Source organism: Pterocles gutturalis, unplaced genomic scaffold (assembly GCF_000699245.1).
Source record: "Pterocles gutturalis isolate BGI_N339 unplaced genomic scaffold, ASM69924v1 scaffold12678, whole genome shotgun sequence".
In the NCBI taxonomy this organism is placed as follows: Eukaryota; Metazoa; Chordata; class Aves; order Pterocliformes; family Pteroclidae; genus Pterocles; species Pterocles gutturalis.
The window spans coordinates 38,466-59,795 of record NW_010118178.1 but is presented as its reverse complement, the minus strand read 5'-3'; the positions used below and the strand labels follow the sequence as shown (position 1 = coordinate 59,795).

The following is a 21,330-nucleotide window of genomic DNA, read 5'->3' as shown; positions in this document are numbered from 1 at the left end:
GGGTGTCAAGGAGCAGGACTGTATTCATTTTATAGTGTAATAAATGTTTCAACATATCACAGCCCTCTTGGTTGCCTTGCATGGGGCTACAGGGGTCACAACCAATTTGCTCAAAAACATTGAGCTATAAAGCAGTCTGGGGCCTCTTCTACTGGAACTCTAATCCTCTAATAAAACACTGGAAAGAAAGAGGGTCACTCACAAAAGGGTGTAAGCAGAAGTTCAGAGCTGTCTCCCATCCACACTGCTCCCATGCAACCATGTGCTCTGGAGCCATTTTTAGGGCAAGTTCCACAGGCACCTGAAGGGAAAGAATCCAGCCATGGTCAAAACCTAAGTCCTGGGGGGCTGAGGATGTGCCCATGTGGTCTAGGAAAAGTGCTAAGCAAGGCTAATAGGCTGCAATTTGTCCAGGCAGGTTTCTCCAGGTTGGCTCTGAGTGTTGTACAGTTGTGTGGAGTCAGGAGCACAACAGAGCTAACAGCCAATGATGGAAATGGGAAGAAAGGTGGGCGGGAGGCTCAGGGTGCTTGTAGCAAGTTTCAGTCCAGTCTGTGCTTTCAGTGGTGGTGTGGTGGAGTCATCCACGTACCACAGTCAACAGGGCATGCTTTAGACCCCACCTTCGGTAGCAGACAAACTCAGCAAGGCAGAAATGAAACACATATTTAGTGAATCCTTTCAGCAACTTCATGTCATCTTGGCCTAACCCAATACCTGAGAGGACAACATAATCAATTAATTGCAGTGATGCTGCTAAGCTGCACTATGCAACCCTGACTTATTTTCTTCCCAAGCACAATTGTATTGGTAAGTTGAAGAAGATTTCTGTCCCTTGTGCTGGTATCAGCTAGAGAAGTGTGTGATCCTAGTTCACAGTCATAGGCTCTGCAGATCCTATGGTCAAACTGGGCTGCAGACGTTGTAGAAGGGATCTGACTCCCTTGTCCCCTACTTACAGCTTGACAGTGCTGACCAGGCACGCAGGCTAAGCCCCAGGAAAGTGGGTCTGACTGGCTCCCTGCTGTCCCTGCAGTCAGCTGCCAGTACAACCCAGTACACCTCTGCACAGCTGATTGCAGGTGACTGCATTCGCCAGACCACAGCTCAGGAGCCCAGGGAGGCAGTGACAGTTGCTGTTTAGAGTAAAAGAGCCAGCAGGTGCCTCAGAGTAACACTTACTGTCAGGCAGTTTGTCACTGGTTTTTCATTAGGAAATCTTCATATATTTTATATTTAGTAACTTTTTTCTCTAGCTTCTGCTGCCTGCAAGGAAAAATATGAAATACACAAGACTATTCTGGAAGAGTTAATTCAAACAGTGAGAACGAAATATGTTAAAAGGATTCTTTGGTGTCAAAGGAGCTTTTAATTGTTCTATGACACACAAAGAGGGTTTCCATCTTCTTGGAGGAATATAAAAAAACAACTATCCTTTGAGGGGGAAGCCTGGCAGTTCTGACAGTTCAGCCTCTAAATGGCCTCCTGAAATAATAGTAATGTTAATAATAATAATAAATAACAGCAAGTATTAACATACTGTGGTACTAGACATTAATGAGATTTACTCCCAAATACTGTGTGCAGTGCTCACGAAAGGCAGACTTGGACCAGATAGGTGCAGGCAGGGAGAGCTGAGTGAAGCAGCGGAACTGAGAGCCTGGCTGGGACAAGGGGAACTTGGCTGGCTTAATGCTAGAGAGAAAGTATCCCAGAGTGGATACCAGTGCTTTCTATAAATAAAGGAAGGGCATAACACCAGGGAAAATGAAGAGACAGGAGTTGGCAGCAAAGAAATAAAGGGCCATGAGTCAATTAGGAGAAAGTTTGTCATCAGAGGAGAGAGGTTTTGAGCAATATATCACTGGGTGTAGCGGGAGCTGGGGTTAGAGTCATGTTGGACATCATCTCTTTGCATCCTGTCCTTACCAGCTATGGCCTCTTGAAAACCCTCTGATGCTGGAAGTGCTCAAATCGCTTAGCACACTCCAATTGGCATTGAGAGTCTCCTGGGACCTGCAAGCTCTGTGTCTCCATGCACTCAGCACTGCTCAGGCTGAGCAGCTTCATGCTTTCGCTCACACCTGAGCCCCATCAGAAGTGGCTGATCACCAGCTGAGGTCCTGGGGGTTAAACCTGGAGGGCTCCTCACTGTGGGGTTGCAGCAGGTCGTCAGGTCCAAGCCCCCAGTAATATTCATCAGGCAGCTTGGCTGTCACATGAGAGGGCAGAGGTTTATTTAATAGTTAAGAGTTTGCTTTGATTTAAGGAGAGAATGCCATTTCCTGAGATTCTCTGACATACACATGAGTGGGCAAAGAGATTTGTCCTACTTCATGGATGATGGGGTTGAGTGACACCTTTGTCCTCTTCTCCCCTGGGAAACTACACAGCAGTCAATCAAATCAACCAAGGCATCACCCAAATCATTAATTCCTTACTCAGTGTTCACGTGTCTGTACATGGTGAAATGGTCTTTGGCTTTGGCAGGCATTTTGCCCTTAGGAAAGAGTTCATAGCAGACCTTCTCTGTGTAAAGCTGCTAAAGAAGAGAGTCACCCAAGGACATGCAGAAAAAGCTGAATGTCATGCAGGACTGCCAATCTTTCTGGCCTCATACCCACACTATGAGAGTAATGAGTGCAAGATCCATCCCTTGTCTCTCAGAGAGGGTTGGAAGTGACCATTTCTCCTCCCTGCTCCTGGGGACTGACCATATGTTGGTACAGATGATGCTGTCTATCACCTACGCCATGCAGGGCACAATGGTAGGTTGCCCTGGTTATCTTCATTCCTGACTTGGACTCTCTCTGCTGGCAGGTGACACCACCAATGTGGGACAAAGTGTTTGCATCAGATGCAGAAAATCACTCAATTGACATGTTTTTAAAAAATTTGCATTGTTTATTTGCCAGCAAAGACTGATCAGGCAACAGCTTTCATCAGGTTTCTTTTGATAATATTTCTAGCTACTAATTTTCTGTTGAGATACAATTATTTAAATCTTTGGCCAAGTCATAAGCTCACTGATGCTGATGTAAACTGAAATGGAATCGGTTGTATTCATTGGTGTGGGCAGAACACATCTCCTTGTTTCTAGTCTATTTGTCATCAGAACACTGAATGCAGTGATGGCTTGAGAAGATCTTTAAAAATTTATGAATTGATGACAGGGGAAGTTTAATATTCCAATTTTTATAAAGCTTGATTGGTTTCAAAAGTGATGACACTACTTGGAAAATTTTATTTTATGAAGCAAGATAATTTCAATTTTTTTTTTATTTCAACATTTCTTTCAGGTTCAATATTAAGTTAAATGGAAATGTAACAAAATCTGATGTATTTTATTAGGTTTTGCTTTTTAAAGAAAGGCTGCACTGCATGTTTGCAAACAGATCAAGAGTTTGCTTCTAGAATCAGATCTTGTATGAGAAATATCAGCTTGCAGTGATGAGATTTTTTTCCTAACACATTTCTTAACCCTTATAATAGTAATGATATGTGGTGCATTGTCATGGCATACAATCACACGGCTATGCTTGGTAGTGCATGGATAGAAAAAAATGAGAAGCGGTTGTATTGATACAAGGAAAAGAGTCTCTTTCATTGCTCTGCCATCAGCACTTTCAATGTCAAAGGGATTTTGGCCCAAGTGTTTACAGAGATGACTGTACTTTGAAATGTTCTGCATACAAAATGAATGGGTGTTTTTACAAATATGTATATATATCTATGTGGGCAGGGCTCCTTATGAGGACAGACTGGACTAAATACAGACTGAGGGAATATAAAACAGACCTGTCCATCTTCTTGACAAGTTGGTGCAAAGATTGTACTTTAGTACTGCACTTAGGGGCCAGGCAGCAAACACATTGCATCATATTGCACAATAGAGAAAGGCATTCAGGAAGCAGGCGGGTTTTTCAACAGGAAGATTCAACCCAGAAATTATCAACACAACAGCCTTTATACCACACTTCTCGTTTAAGTTTACCCTCAATGTTTAACTCTGAAGATTTGAAATTTTATAAATCTGCTAGCTCAGATCATGATAGGCAAGACTGACGTGTTTATCAGTATAATTCAGAGCATGTTGGTGTCTTAATTAATCCTTCTGTATGGATGAGTGTTAAACAGCTCCTGAGGATTTTCTTCAGATTAAATGTTTGTCCTGCCACCTCTGCAGAGATCAATTCAGTGGACATGACTGCTGGAGTCTTGGAGAAAGTACCTGGTCTCATAGTTTTAAAAAACTGGAAAATGAGATATGGTCCCAACTACCGATTTTCCACTGGGCATGGAATAAGCCTGGCAGATATGGGATGAAAAATAAGGCTTCTATTCCAAGATTAGTGCAATTCAAAATGTTTTAAGTGATTTTCTGCATCTGATTTGTTTATGGTTATAAATTTTGGAAGTCTAGAGTCTTTTGTTGCTGATAGTGGAGGTCTTTGAGAGCAAGCTGCAAGAGAATTGTCTTGAAATGTGCAAAACTAATGGGCATGTCTACTATGTTGCTGATTCTTTTGAAGACATACTATATTGGAAAGAAATGCTGCCAACAGATGAGGGAAGGACTGTGACCCTTGGATCTTTTGCACCATTTTGAGAAGGCCAATGGGCAAGTCAGCTAGATGTAAGCAACTAGGAGAGTAGGTTTGGGCAGCAATTTAGATAAAGCAGGTTGATGCATGTGTGTGTCAGAGCTCTGCAGTATGTAAATAGATACCACAGTGGTTGGCATATTACAGTTGAGGGATGGATTAGATGGACACACATGAGTAGCAGCTGCACACACACATACTCAGTTTCCCAGATCTGTCCTAGGCTTTTCCGGGTATGAGTCAACCAGTTGTGCACATATGTGTCATATTATGCATGGTAGTGTTCTTTTTTTTGTTGTTGTTGTTGTTGACTCCATATTTTCTGCTATAAATCCTGATTTTGCAATGATTCATTATCTCACTGCCTTCTACAATCTCCCTTCCCTATGTTGCAAGACAGATTTAAATTCAGTCTGTACGTACTGACATCATCCCAGTTTGTTTTTATTTTCTGGGATGCCACTCTTAAATGCACAGCACTGTGTTTACAGATAGAGCTGTTTTACATGTACAGGAAAGTTACTACTCACTCATTCTTCCTTTCTGTCCTAAATTCCTTAGAAACACTTCTGTTTGTTTCTGAGAATCTCCAACCAGAATGTTTCCTGTAAAGGTTTCTTCTTTTAAATTCAAGGGTATGATGGGGTTTGAAATTAAGTCACCTACCTGTATTCACGCAAATGGGTCAGCAAAATATTTCTTGTGCTGTTCTGCAGTGGCAGCAAGTACCTCATTTGAGACTGCTGGGGACCCCCAGCTGCTCATGATGAGTTGGGAGCGCAGTAGGAGTCTTTGCCAACACACCGTGCTCTTGTGCTAAGCAACTTGTATTTTGATGTCTTCTCCTGCAAAGGGGGAGCGTGGACTTGTTTGACAGCCTCTGCCTGCATCAACACAATCCAACCTCCTTTGTTTTAATTATACCAAACCGTGACTTGCAGCAATACAAATTCCAAGATGAATGTAAATCTCTGCCGATCTCTGCTGGGTGGGGGGGGGAGCTGTGAGGAGCTGTGTTCCCGGCCATGGCCGCAGCCCCTGCTCCCCTAACAGCCTTGTCCATGTCCAGGCAGAGACGGTGGGGCAGGTGATCATGGGCCTCGAGGCTTGTCCTGGCAAATATATCTTCTGCATGCCACCATGCAGAGATCTATCAAGTCATGGTAACACCCTTACCTGGGCACGTCTCTTCCTTGCCACACATAACACATTGGGGGAAATTTTAGCCTGAGAGCTTCAAAATCAACTGCAAAAAATACAATATAATCCATTCCCAGGATACCTCCAAAATACGAATACTGCAAACAGAGTTTGAGGGTTGGGGTTAGATTTCTTTGATTTTTCAGAAGCTGCTCAACTAGCCTGGTTCTGTCCTTTCTTACACAGAGTTCTCAGTCTTCTCTTTGCATCTGCGCAGGTGTGTATGTATCTACTGCAGCGTATGCAGGGATAAACAAATTTTATCTTTTTAAAATCTTTATCCAAACTGCAGTTCTCTCAGCAGAATTTTGTTTGATTTGCACAGCAAAGTGTGTTTTTCCTCTACAAAATAAGTAAAAGAGGTGCAGAGTCCTGTGCTTATGTCTGGGTTATGCCAGTTCAGTTATATGTAATTGTAGCTCTATTTTTATGCAGTTTCTTTTGGTTGTCTGCTAATATGCATACTGTGCTGCTAATTTTTATGATGATTTTTTCCTGAGGATGCTTAGCCAGTACAGATCTCTGACCTGTCCACCCACAATGGTAAAGACATATACTTCCTAAGACAAACTCTTTTTTCTGTTTGCTCCAATTCAGCCTAACCATCTGCATAATGCACACCTATTTTGACAGGAGGGTCAGAAAAGACAGGAACAGTTTGTCATAAATAATAAACTGTAACTACACTAGGGTTTTTTTTTGTAGTGCCTGGTTGAGCTATTCTTTCTTTGCATATTTATGTGTGTTATTTCCAGTGTATTATGAGACCTAAGTTGTTTTTGATTGCTTTGGCCTCACTTACTCTAGTGTGACTCCATCAGCTTCTCTGGTACTGAACCAGTATACCTGAGCGTACCACTAAATGAATATTGGGTTCCATGCTTTGTTATTCAGATGTGATGCAGAGCAGAAACAAACTGATCCTGAGACCAAACACGTGGTATGGATTATGGTTACAAAGATCAGTGATGAGGACAGCACCCTCCAATTACTCCAGTAGTTTCTGGTAAATCTTTCCCTTTTTTTTCCCCATTTTAAAAAAATAATTTATTAAATAAATATTATGATACACTCCATTCCTAGTCACATCTTGAGTAGTGAACCAATAGCCAGAGACATTTCATAACACTGGTGAAAATTTACACTACCAATCAATTGTTGTTTTGTGATAGGAGTGTTTTGGCTCTTGCCAGACACAAATGTGTCTAAGGCTCTGCTGGTGCCATGTGCCACACAGGCTGCTCTGGTGAGTGTGCTGGCCTGGGCACAAGTTCATCAAGAGCTGCTGCCTGCAAAACTGAAGTCTTGATGCATGTATGAGGTTTGCGATTTTTTTTCTTTGACTGTGTTTTAAAGCTAGCCACAGTTTCCTGTGCAACCTGGACTCAGTGTTCGCAGCATGCCCCAATGTCATTTCTGTGTGACTCACTGTGCTGAAAGCAAGGTTGGTGCCTGCAGCCTCACTTTCCCCTAGTGCCTGGGTCACAGTGCCAGCCAGCATCCATCACTGAGGGGGCTCCCTGCTCATGGTGTTCAAAGCCACATGTGGGTCTCTGCTGGTACACAGTAAGAAGTTATCAGAAGTTCGACAATAGCATGGAAATGTGCCATTTGTGGCTCTGGGACTCGTTGCTTCAAAATGTTACAGAGATAAAGAATTTAGTGAGATTCAAATTTGGGTTCAGCATTACATGAAAATGGGACTGTTGAGAAGTAGATAATCAGAAAAATATTTGGAAAGGTTGCAAAGTGCCAAGTTTTGAAGATTTAAACAAGTCTTTATGAGTTGGCAGGACATGTCTGAGGGGAACAATTTATCCTGCCAGAAGTTTCTTAAAAATGCTCCTAAACCACCACTGCAGCATCGGACTATGGGGTCTACTTAAGCTGACCGCTTGCCTGATTGATTTTTAGGTACCAAACAACAGAAAATAAGATTATCAGATATTATTCCATGGTGCATGACTGTGACCACAACTAATGTGACAGACATGATGTACAATCGCAGCAGAGAACCCAAAACCATTTTCAAGAAAAATAGAATGTGTCAACTGAGAAATGACTCAGACTTTGCAGCATTTCAATAAAAATATCTTTGACACTCTGCGTGCACGCACCTACACTCATGTATAGTCTGAGTATCTAAGACGTCTAAACTTGTGTCACAATCTCAGGTCAAAAGGAAATCACTCATTAAAGGAAAAAATGGTAATCATGGTTTAAGCACTTCTGAAAGGCATTTTGCTGGCATGCCCTCATAGCAAAGTGCTTTGGTACCTGGAGAGGAAGTACAAAGTGGATGGATGGATTTATCCACACTGACATGGTAATGTGCCTTGATCTGGTCCCAAAAATCTGTCCCACCTGGGGGTGAGAATTTTTTGGCTGAGGAGGGCAGGCAGTACCCACTGTAGTATGTGGGATGATGTGACCGATCATCCTGCTCCCACACCCAGACTGAGCCTGCACGTGCTCCCGTCAGCTACCAGGCAACTGTCAGGTACCAGCCCCCTCCATCTGGGCTGGACCAGCTTCAGCCTAGTGACCCTGGGAGCTGTTTGGATCCCACTTCTAATACCTTGAAACAAAACCCTCTCCTTGCTCAGTTGCTGCAGGAGCATCGGCTTCCCGCCTGCCCGCAGGCTTGCTCAGCAGCACTGCATGCTACCTTGGTGCTGCTGGTGCACCCTGGTAACGCGTTGATTTGCACATTACAGCTGTTGGCCCCTCCATTTGATGGCCAGCAGCATGCAGCATTTTCTGTCTCATCCCAGTGACCCTCCTCCTGACAGTCTGTAGCTCCAGGGACACCAGTGGGCAGAGACCCTGTGCACCAGCTGAGGACCTACGAGGATGTTTCTGCAGCAAGGAGCCATGGAGGCTGCCAGCTCCTCACACCAGAGGAGAGCTCGGCATTGATCGCCATCATGCATATGTGGCCAGAGCACTGACAGCTCCACCATCCAAGGCCTGGTTAAAACACCCTAACCTTTCCTTATCAGCAAGGTGGACCTAGATACATGCCAAAGGACAGAAGCATGACAGTAGCTTGAATGGAGAAAATACATCCTGCTTGTTGTAACAGCTCTCAGCAACATCAAGGCAGCTTGACTGAAGTTCAGCTCTTTACTCTAGCTTTCATCTGTGCTGTCGTGCTTTTTCTCATCTTATCTGTAAAGGTGTCAAACAGATTTTCCATCTCACTTTGTGGTTTTGACACTTGTATAACAGTTTTTTTTCCTGTGCTCAGGTTTTCCATGGAGCTATGATTTCCAAACACAGCTCAGGAAGCTAATGGTGCTTAGTTTGGAGGTCTGGGTCTCCCTGCCTCAGACATGCTGACTGGTGTCATCTAGCCCTGTTGTAGCTGAGGAAACCACGTATGCAGCAAGATGCCTCTTAAGGGTGAAAGACTCTGTCCTGTTCTAGGCTTAGGGTGGGAGTTTTAACAGCCATTTAACCCTGCTCTTGAGGAATCAGAGATCCCTCACTTTGATGGGAAAAAACACTGTAATTCTTTTCCCAACTGCACTCTAATTTACCTATTCATGTCCTTTTTTAAGATAATCTAGACTGTCATACATAAATTACTATAGGACTGTACTACTAGATACCAAAAAAAAAGAGAGAACAAATACAGAATCTTTTTTCTGTCTTCTTGCGTTTAGTGATGTCTCTTCCCTCAGTATACTTGTGACTCTTATTATTGCACTGTCTGCTTACCAGCTCAATAGATAGAGTCCAAAAGCCTGCTGAATTAGGTAAGTGTACGGTTATTTTTAACCAAGTTGAACGTTACACGTTCGTATGGCATGTTGTACAACAGATATACGCTGGTGTCATATGACATTCTGTCCAGACACTTGTCCTAAATTTAGCTCTAAATTTAACCTGAGAGATGTAGGGCAAATAATTAAATGTCAACCCTGCAAAACAAACCTTTTGCATTGTGATTTGAACTTAAAGGAGGCGTAAATCTCCGCTCCTCTCTCATGCATGCTCAAAGCAGTCAGTGCAGGACAAGGAAGCTTTCTCAGTGGCAGTATAAAGGACAGCTCCATTTGATCAGGGCTTCGGATGTTGTGTTTATTACATATGAATTTGACTGCACAGCAAAAACAGCACTGGGTAAATAGAGATGATGGTGCAGTGTCCTTTAGCACAGTCTATTCTAGTTTTTTCGCTGCTCTTGTCTGCACAGCAACAGATGATGTCCCAGGCCTGGCCATCTCATCAGGGGAAGCAGGTCAGTGTAGCATGGCAGGAGCCAATGTGGATGACAGCTTGTCCCCTTGCTTTGAGTTTCTGAGCCCCATGGCAGCAAACCCACTTCCAGTTGGAGTGGCCAGAAGCCACTTCCAGCATTCGTCCCAAGCCAGGCTGGAGGCCATCTCTCAGGAACCAAAACCACCTACTTCTTCCTGGGGCTGTGCATAGGTGGGTCCTGCTCTGCCTTGCCACTCCAGTAGCATCTGTAAGCCTTAGTTTAACTCCAAGCATATAGAAAGTCATAATTCCTTGAACTTCATTGTGCCCAGAGTTACAGAGATTTCTGCAAGCTGCTGCATTTATGTAGGGGCATCATTTGGTTTTTGAGGGCTGTTTATCTGTGGCAGTAGTAAAGCGCAGACAGATCTGTATCTAGAAAGCCTGTTGTTCTCATGTCATTGAGGAAAGGGAAGGAGAGCAATGCAACAGGTCTTGTTGCATACAGCAGGCACAACAGTTAGAAACAAATCAGTCTTAAGGGAGTTAGAGGGTACCAGAGAAATGCATCAAATGAGACTTTGTTCATAAACTAGCCTAAGGGGTGGAATGGAGAGGTAAACACTCGTATATTTCCAAAGACTGCTTTAAAAAAACTGTGGAAATACTGTTTCCCATCAAAATCAATTTCACTTTTCCATCATCACTGTTTCAGAGTCGCTGTTTTTCCCAGAACTTTTGCTATTCACAGCAGCTTGTGTCTCTTCTTGCCATTCTCATCCTCGTGCTCCCCTGCAAGAGCCTCGGAGCAATATGTTGCAGCAACATCTCTGAATTTTGTGGATTTTGCAAAGGTCAAGAAAAATACAAGTCTTTCATTAGAATTCTTACTAACATACATTATAACATAAGATAAATGATATTTGCACAGCAAAGAGTAACTGAAAAATAATGTTTATGCTTTCCCTCTTCCTCTGAGGAACATGTATTTGTTTATATAGTCTCTGGGTTGTGTTTGCTTCATATTAGCATTTCATGTTCCCTCTGACTGATTCCGCTTTCAGTCTGAGTCATTGGATGTGACCTTATGATGACATTTGCAGAGAGGCAGTGACTGCAGTAGCTGCACACTCCTCCAAAGCTCACTGGCAGGGCAGGTCTGGACTGAGTCACCAGATACCTGAAATAGGGCTTAGGACCCTGGATACTGGGTGTTCCCCTTTGTGCTCATGTTGTGTTTCCAGAGGGCTGAGGACTCCATTTTGTTTGTATCTGAAAGGTAAAAATTTTCTGTGAGGAGCCACTGTGCACAGGTGAAAGTTGTACTCCGAGCTGAAGTCCACTCTGAGTCGGGGCTGAGTCAGGAGCTGTTAGTGGGGGATAAATTCCTCCAGAAAGGGGAATTAAGTTCTGAGTAGAGTGATCTCAAAACACCTACTTCTTTGCAGCACTGAAGTATTTAGGCAGCAGAGTCAGCAAGAGTAATGTATATTGTGTTTCCTACCCCTGGGCATCTGTGACATCCTGCACCTTTTCCCATACAAGTGCCTCTGGCTCCTTGCCTCTCTCAGGGTACTGGGGCCAAAGCAATCATTAGTTCTTGCAAAGGAAATTGAAACCACCTTCCCCTGTGGGAGTTTCTATCTTCTTGTTATTTGAATGTGGGTTGTATAGCAGGAGGCACAAGAGGGTTGCTTTAGGTTCTGGTGTTTGCATTTAAACTTTGGGAGTGTCTGATGGAAGCACAGCATGACAACACTGAACGCAAAGCCCCACTCACTGGAATATGATTGCAAAAGGTAAGAGAGATATGTGCCCTAAATCTATGCTCTCAGTGAAATATGCCACCCAAAACATCTTGCTGTCTTTCTACAGTAAAAAAGTTCAGACAAGATATAAGTAACAAAGGAACGGTTCCAGGGAACTGGTGCACAAAGCAGGATGGCAAAGTATTATGAGGATTTTCTGTCCAGGAGCTCTTACTGTCACAACTGATCAGTATTTTCTTTCTTTTAGAACAGCCACCCATGAGCCAAGTGTTTGGGTGCAGTAGAGTTACTCACAGTTGGTAGTTATACGTAATGGACAGGAACACAGTTTCTGCTAATGTCCATTCCCACCTGCATTTCGTCATGTGACAACACATCTATGGCAGCTTTGCTCACGGAATGAGCATGTAACGAGCTCAATGGTCTCTCAGGATGCACAAGTGAACTTTGCTTTTTTTGCCAACCTCAGTTGCCTGATTCATTTTTGTCTTAAAATGAAACAGCACTTAGCAGAGCTGAAGGGCTACGTAATTAAACTAAGGGAAGTAGAGGCTCTGAACAAAACTAAAAATTAAGGAAATGTTAAATGTGCTTTCCTAACCTGAATTCTGCTCGCTATTCTGAGGAAACACAAAGAATAAAGAAAACCTTGCTGTTTATGTCACCCTTTGTTATTTTCACGTGGTCATCCTTCTTCGTCTTCTCTCAGATTCAAATCCCTTTTATTGGGCCCTGTTTTTGAGACCCTAGCTGACTCCCCCATCAGCATGAGTTGGCTATTTTCATCATTTTCTATTTAAAGAGAAAGCAAACAGATCTAATATGCAGTGTCTGAGTTTGAAATCTGTCCCAGAAAATGGCTTAAATTTATGTATTTATTTTTGCAGGTGACATTTTTTAATCTCTTGGAATGTCTTGGGGTTAAGCTGAAAATGCAGATCCATAACTGTGCATGCCCCAGAGGAAATATTAACAAATCTGATGCAATGCTAATAAATTATAATGATTGTTATTATTATGCTTTGGATGTGTTGTAATAAAGCTGCGACATTGTTTTATTGGAAAAAAATCAACCCCCAAATGTATGATTTCATTCCTGTATAGTAATATTTCTGTAACTAATATTTCAAACTTGTATGAGGTCTTCCTTTGAGGATACCAAGTATTTCACAGTTACTAATTAAATAAAGTCTTATTTGGCAATCTCCATCCATATAAGTAGTGTTGTTGGCTTTCCATCTGCAAGGAATTTTGGACTCTTCTCTAAAGTTAATGTATTTGATTATTTCCACTTCACTAATGTAGAAAATGAGACACAGCAGAGTTAAATGATTTACTCAAGACAAAATGAGAGTTAGTGGTATCTGAAAATAGATCTTCTGAAGCACAGTCCTGCATTTTTATTGGAAAATGCTGCAGCAGCATTCATAGGAGCCCCAAACATGTCAAAGGGGCACACAGGGCTTTGCAAGGAAACCCAGGAGTGTGGGAGGGAAGGGAATTGCAGCGTGCTTGGTGTGAATGGCATTGGAAGCCACCTACAATATTCATAGCTTCTGGGACCTCAAGCCTCAGTGGTTTTTTTTCTAATCAAACAGTCCATCCTGGAAGATGTAGGCACCTTTGCCTTTACCAAGCCTGAATCTGCATTACACTATTGGCATTTTTGCTTGAGTTCAGTGGGGCATCAAGTTGGCCATAAGAGTGCCAAGGGTGTGGATTCAATGAGAGACTTCCAAAAGGCAAGCAGAATGTGGGAGATATTCACTCTTGGTTCTAAGCCAAGGCTGGTTTCCATCTTAAAGTAATGTAAGTTCTGGGTGTTGTTTAAAAGTCACAGAGGCTGACATGGTGTGAAGGGCGTAAGAGTTTTACACCCTTTTGTTGACAACATCCAGGGCCCCTTTGCCTGCCACAATAACTGCTGAATGTCCTTAACTTTGGATAAAACGACAGCCCTAGCACTAGTTACAAGGGGCAGATAGGTTTGTGGGCAGCAGAGGAGGGGATGTGTCAGGTACTGGCCATCCTGTCATGCCGGAGAAAGTCAGACTGAGGAGCAAGCATGGAGAGGGAACGATGCTGGTCCTGAAAGAGCCTAAAGGCAAAGCAGGTGAGTTGGAAGGGATCACGTGTTAGTGGATGATATGGTCTTGCTAAATTGGTTCCCTTCAAGATTGCTCTTGCTAAGCCTTACGCAGGGGGTGCTTATGCACTGACAGGGTGAGTACAGCTAGCCTGAGGCTTGACAAGGTATTCGGAAAGGAAACCAGACCTGTTGCAATCTAGACTTTATTCTCCTTATATGCAATGTTTTGCCATGGGAATCCGTGAAGCAGGAGCTGAAGGAAAAAGCATAGGAATAATTTTGATGCTGTGTTATACTGTTTCCCTTCATTCATCATATTAGCTGGACAAATACATAGAATCCTTCCCAAACTCAGTATTTATCCTCATGTTTCAGCTAATCCAACAGTGACAGTTTTCCTGTATGTGCCTGACTGTTTTCTTCCACTTCACCCCTGGATCAGTACTATGTCTTTTTTGACCAGCTTACCCTCTACCAGATCTGGGGAAGATGGCTAACATTTCACATTCATGGCCTCGAGGAGTTTAAGAGAGGGTCTGTCGTTCATATTTATGCAGTACAAAAGCAGTTCTCTTCTAGTAGTAAGCTCTCACAAGGACTGCTTGGAACAGGTTCACAAGCTGCTTTTGTCATCTTTTGGAATCCTGAAGTCTCAAACTTGCAGCCTTAAAAATATATGAACGACTCTAAAACATCAATAAATACACACATAATATTTGCCTGTTTTGTTTAACAAGCAGCAGCTAAAAGAAAAGTAAATTGAGCTCCCTTCTCCCCAAGTAAATAAAACTCTCCAGGACAACATATTTTACTTCAAAATTATAAGGCAACTTTTTTTTTTTCTCTTTAGGTTCCAGAAACATATCCATATATGGTCTACTTGTCAGGGACAATAAATAATGATGTAATAGAAAGGTCAACTTTGTGTCATTTAGCTACAGGATGCTTGATGAAGTGAAGTTCTTCAGATAATGCAACAAAGAAGAACTTTAGGATGGATAAAAGTTTCTGCCGTGCATCTTCAAACAGGAAATCTGAGATTCAGACCAACTTATATTTTGGCTTGTATTCGCTGATCATGGGGTGATCCAGAAATAAACTCCAGGCTTCAAAGTGAGAGTGTGTCAAAGCTGTCCTGCAGTTGATCGAAACATCCAGTCAAAGCAGGGAGATGAATACCAGCGAGGATTTTCTGAATTAAGACTTAATCAAGGAGATAACCTATTTCAACAGTATAATTACCCTTCTATTTCAGAACAAAAAGGTAATGCAAACATGCATGTTTTGAACTTATTTATGATTTTCAATTTGTCAGTTTGCTATGTCTATGCAAATATTTATCCCTACAGCAGTTTGTAACCTAACACCCTAACACAATCTCGGGAGTTTTTGTGGTTTGCTTTTGGGGATTTTTTTTGTCAAACATGCCATAAAGCACCCACTGGTGCTAAGCCAAGCTGGAGCTCTGTTATTTCCTTATTTTTCCTTTACTTGCAGGTGTTGCTTATATCTTTGTCCCTAGCTTGCTCAGAAATAATTGTTGTCATTGTGACAACATGATAAGGTACAATGTGGTGTGCAAGGCACAGTGTGAAGGGAAAAAAAAGTGACATCAGCGACAGATTTATTTCATTTATAAATTTCTAGCTGGTATGACACAAAGCTGACATTGCACTGATTGCTGTGTGAATTAATGCTTTCTGAGAAGAAGTAAAAGCTTGCAGATGTATGCATTTCCAGTAAAGAAGTTGCACAGAGTCACAATTTGATGGCATTGTAACATATGCCAGACTGATAGGTGACCTGTTTTGACAGCTTGGGCTGGACAAGGGGATTTGTTTGCTTTGAAGATTCTTTTGGGAAGCCTGGCTTTGCTCCTTCAACACCGGGTTAAAACTTGAGCGGTTTCCATAAGGTGTCATTACAAAGTACATTTGCCTGTTGCTGCAGCTGTACAGCATAAGGTGTCATCCTTCTAACGTCCCAGCGCTGGCAAATCTGATGGGCGCTGAAATCCTTCTGTTTTTTTAAAAAATACTTTGCTTCCCAGAAGTAGCCATCCAATGTAATATCCTTCGAGAATGGCAAAGATTTGTCTGGAAACTGTTGTAAAATACCACAAAAATGTACTGTAAGTGCTGCAATTTGGTCTAGTTTCCATTGCCAGCAGAGGATCTGGCCTGAAAGGTGCTGCAGTAAGAGCTAAAGCGGAGGACAATTTACTGTGAAGACTTCCAGCCCTGTTTACCTTCCCTGTGTGTGCTCCTGCTGCTCTCAGAAGTAAAAAGGCAAACACATGGAAAGGCAAACATGTATCTGCAGAAGCTGCGCTCTATCATTCCTTGCAAAAAGCAAAACAAGCAATCTGCTCCTCTTCCCTCTTTCGTAGCCTCCAAAGACTTGTTTTTGGTTTTAGAAATGTGGTTTATCGCCCCCTGAGCCGTAAATACCGAGGTCCTGTATTGAGTTACAAGCTGACGGGGTAAACTCAGTGCAAAGGCAGGCTAAGTCCCTGTCTCTGTTTCCCTAATGACCTTGTCACTCACCTGCCAGCCTCCTCTCACAGCAATAAGTAATTCTGCTAATTCTGCTGCCTGGGATCTATTGAAGGAGGACAGGCAGACTTGCTAAGCTTTCCTTTAAGGAAGTGCTATCAATGGGGACCAGTTGTTTCAGATGCTAATGGTATTGAATAGCTCAGCTCTGCATGTTCAAAGCCAGCTGTAATCCTTGTTGTTTATTTATGTTGCATCAGGGATCAGAGGTCCATTCTCCCAAACACTGTATGTTGACAGTGCTTGTAGTCCAAATATAATAGCAACCTAATTGTGTTTGTCTGTGGCTTGTGCCACTAATAGTCACCCTGGTGAGCAGTACCTTCGGTTTTGAAGATCTGCCAGGTACAGCTGCTCTTTAAGGCAGGGCAGAGTGTCACAGTCTTGCACTGTCACAAGCATTTCATTTCTAACTTTATCTTCTGGTCGCTGCATGCAGCTAAATTACCTCTGCGTGGCACAGGCCTGATTTCGACATCTAAATAAACAAACGCTCACTAAAATAGGGATGGCAAAATTAAGAATCAGGATGAGGCCATATGTGGAAATGATGATAAATTTAGATCCAGAAGATCTTGTCAGACTGTGCTATTAAATGGCAGCACAGGCGGCAGTATCCTAAGACATATCTCTGCCAAGAGAGATCACTAATGAAGCCATTCAGACCCAAAGGCAAAGCAATCTCTGAGGAATAATAAGGGCACTATACCCACAGCTTTAAAAATCGGGTTCTGCTCGGAGAGCAGATGCAATCCTGTGTGCTACCTGCATGTAAGGATTGGCTCTTGGGCTCCCAGAGAAATGCAGGCGACAGCCAAACATCAAAACCTCCCCCAAAATCCTGAAGTTAAGGTGGACAGTAAACCCATCATTTAACTTATAAATCTGATTCTAATAGTTTAAACCTACAGTAAGCAGGCTTAGAGCAAGCAAATAGATTCAAGCTGCATTTAGAAAGACCACTTTGGCCAGGTCTTACTTATCCAAACTGGTTCAACCATACCTAGCAACAAAGATTGATTTTTTTTTTTAACACTGTTGCTACAGAGGCTTGTAGCACATTAGTCTAGTGGAGTTTCATTAGTTTGTGGTTTACCACTGGCCGCAGATGGGGTTGCCTTAGCCCCACTGTGTCAGCTGAGCCAGGGCAGGTCTGGGCGGCTGCAGCAGTGCCAGGCGATGCCACCAAGCTCAGCTGCAGCGAAAGAAGGTCACACTGCACCAGGCTGTGTTGCATCAGCCTCCAGCCAAGGGCATGCGCTTGGCATGTTACCACAGCTCAGCTGGCTCAGCTGGCTCTCCGTGGCTTGTTACAGAAATAACTTGTGGCTCTGCAGATTCAAACAAAAGCATCTCCAGGTGAAAAGGGGAGGGTGGTGCCTCTGCTGCACTCAGCTCGGGGCCACTGTACAGGGAAGCTGTATGGAGGAGGCATGCGCTGTACCTCCTGCCAAGCTCAAACACACCAGGCAGGTCAGTCTGCGGTAGGGGAGACAGGTGGAGGGAAGAAAGAATGGCTTGAAGCCCAACTGGAACTGTCTCTGCTACGAGTCAGGACAGCCAAGGCTGTCCTTGGCTATCAGGAACAACCCAAAAGCTCCTGCAGCCTCACCTTCATCAGGGTTCTGCTAGTTAAATGAATAGAACTGAAAGATTTTTCTATTTTGGGCCCACAACATTTCTTCCTGCAGGATGAGGCTCCAGCCAGCACTGTTTCTGCACTCTGTGGGACTCCTGTCAAAATATTTAGATTAGTGAGGATCACCAACATGCAGGGGAGGTTCTCCCTTTTCTCAGAGTGTGGGTGAGACCCAGTTAACCCATACAAAGAATAAGAGGGTGAAATAGGAGTGATCCCCAAACTCAAAATCTTCCTTTTCCCTCCCTGTGCCTCAGTGAGGGATGGAGCAAAAGAAGAAGGGTGGGGAAGATGTCCAGAAATGGTCCTTATACCTAGATCCACTGGGGATTTAGGGAGGCACCTAAATCAGTTAGCTCCTCTGTGCCAGAGCGTGGAGTCGCATTGTGAGTGGTCTCCTGCAGGCTGCTCAAAGCCCTGACTGCCCACGGAGGCACTCCGATGCCCAGCTCAGAAGCAGGGTGAGGCTGGACCCACTCCTGCTGTGCCTGCTGTGCTGTCAGGGTGCTGGTGGTGGGGCTGGGGAGGATACACAGGGGGGATCTGTTGGCTTGGGGATGAGCACTTTCTTCTCCGCTCTTGCCTCTTCCAAAGAGTCATTGTGCGTCACCTCCATTAGGAGCTTACGATCAGATCCTCCCCTCTCCATTAACTGCTTTGCCTAGGTCTCTGAGTCACCATAGGGGCCAGGTCCTTACATTTAAGCATTGCACTGTCAGATACTGCAGACAAGCCCTCTGACTCCAGCCCACGGGTTTCACAGACCTGCAGCACACCAGTTACTGAGTGAGTACGTAGGCTGATGGACTATCAAAGTGCTGCCCAGCATGCCAGCAGTTGAACAAGCCAAGCAGCAGCAGGAGCTGCTAGGAAAACAAAGCTGTGTCATGGTTCTTGGCCAGCCGCAGGCTGGAGGGCAGCCAAAGACAGGTACCGGAGTGGCTGGGGCGTGGGGCGGGCAGCAGCTCCATGGGAGCTATCAGTGGTTTGATGCCTGGGCTTGGTTCCTTGGGCCAGAGAGGGTCACAGCCGAGCTAAGGCCCACCAGCTCTCACTGGAGAAGGTGAACAACAGCAGCCATGAGAAATCTGGCTGAAAATTAAAAGCAGAAAACCCAACAAAATTGGGTTACATTATTTACAGCAATAGAACACTTTGTCAGTTTTCGTGGTTGTAAAATACATCCTTTGTTGTTACAAGTCGTAATGTCAATCCGAAATCTGCTGGGTTCCCCTTTACCCTGAATTCTTCCAAATTCTTCTGGGGTGTCCTTGGAGTCTGAGATGGCTGTTGATGTGGGAGATATCACCATTTCTGAAGTAAAAATCTTAAATCCTAGATTTTACATTACTTATAGCTTGATTCAAGCTCTTGTAATTTTTTCAAACTGTATTAGTTGTTGGTTTGTTTTTTTAAATTATGGTTAAAGAAACAAACCTGAGTGTCTTGACATGCCTAGATATGGCTCTGTCGCCATCTGGGGAGCTACCATCTCCTCCAGGTCAGGACCATCTCCTGGCCATGCACACAGCAGTGAGGATGGCTGGAGCAGGGCAACCTCCTCGCAGGGGGCTCACGCCATGCTGGACCCCACTGCCATTGATGCAGGTGCAAGTCCCCGGGAGCCAGGCTGCCCCGGGCACCTGGTGAGCAGAGAGAGAGCCCCAGCGTGCTGGAGAGAGCAGCTGCGCGGGGAAGGGAGCTGAAGGCTTTGCTGACAGTGGTGCCCAGCGTGGCGGGGAGGCAGGTCCCGAGCAGCGGGAGGCCAGTTGGCTCTGCCAGCCTCGTGCGTGTGGCTCTGCCAGGTGACCCAGCTCGGCAGGGCCCACGGCTGTGCAGGGCAGGGCTGTGGGGAGCTGGAGACCAGCCCTGCTGCGGCACCACTGGGGCAGGGACTGACAGCCCTGGGGGGGGGGCAGACAGCTTTGTTGGCAGCCACACTGGTGTGTCCGCCAGCCCTCGCCCTTCTGCACCTGGGGGACATGCCTCCGCAGGACCTTTCTGCTGGCTCTCTGTCCTCCCTGTCCTGTCCACAGGCAGCCCGTGCCTGATTCTCATCCCAGCATTCTCCATTATTTTACAGAGTTCTTGCTCACAGGTGTGCTTATAAAAAGCAAACCTATTACCCCTTGGCTGTCATCTTCTTAAAAGAGCCAAGCTTTTCCATCTCCTCTCATGAAATAAGCCCTTGGCTCTCGAACGCTGGTAGCCAGAGTGCTCTCTGGCCTCCGGATGGAGATCCTGCTAGAGCATCAAACCACTAGTAGTTCCCCATCACTGCTGGAAATACTGCAGTATTTTGTATTGTCTTTGCCTTTTTTGAGTCCACGCTGCAGTGATGGTTCACGGTCATTCTGTGATTGCTGAGTGTGCCCTGGTGTTTCCCCTTTCTCTGATTTCCAGCTCTCAACCACCAGTTTTTAGAAGAGAGTCTGAACATCAGTCTTAAGGCTCATGACCTTGACCTTTGTTCTGTGCAAAGCAAAAAATCAGAAGTGAAACTAGAGTCACTAGCTGAGTAAAACAAAGAAAGACACTTCAAAGAATAGTTTTGCATGCTGCTTGAGAGATCTCCAGATAAGGTGGAAAAAATTACTCCACAAAGTCTCTTTACATTTCATGATGAAGAACTTGTCCTTGCAGAAAACCAGCAAACAGGAAGACAAACCCCTTCCCTTAATTTTCTGCAATTAGAGCAAGAAAATAAAAAAGTTATGTCCATTGGCATTCTCCTAAATACACTAATGTCAAAGCTGTATCTCTTTAATCTTATGGAAATTTCCTTTACCCATTTTTCTCTTAAGTTGTGGTAACCAGAATAAGTAGATAAAAATGTTCCTTGCTTGCAGCAGCTCCGTTCCCTTTTTAAACATCAGCTAAATCATTTAGTTCTATGTGATAGAAAGGATTTAGTTCATTAAGTTTACATGCAGATTTTAGCTGATAATGTTCTCTACCTGGTGAAGAATTTCTGAAAGGTTTTCTGATCAGTCTAATCAAGAGGCAGAGCTGAACAAAAGCACAAGATATACAAGTTTCTCTCTTTCATCTTCCAGATTTTGATGATCACAATTTCCTTTTACAGGAAAGAAGAAAAAAATGGCTACAACGGCTGCAAATACTCAAAGACAAACAATAGGCTGCGAGGAATACAGTCTGTACAGTAGCTTAAGTGAAGACGACCTTATAAAGATGGCCATCCAGCAGAGCTTGGAGGAGGACCCCGCAGGCCAGCCAGCTGCCCAGAGCCACCAGAAGTCGATGGTGG

At 44.0% G+C, this 21,330-nt stretch overlaps 1 protein-coding gene across 2 annotated transcripts in view; it reads left to right on the top strand.

The window, feature by feature from the left end:
• Positions 1-21,161: 21,161 nt before the first annotated feature.
• The window catches only part of ASB2 (ankyrin repeat and SOCS box containing 2), a 23,132-nt gene continuing 22,963 nt past the window's right edge, over positions 21,162-21,330 (top strand). For both annotated transcript variants that reach the window (XM_010076106.1, XM_010076105.1), the window contains exon 1: positions 21,162-21,330. This exon is cut by the window's right edge and continues 94 nt beyond it. In XM_010076106.1, the coding sequence (XP_010074408.1) occupies positions 21,162-21,330 (169 nt within the window).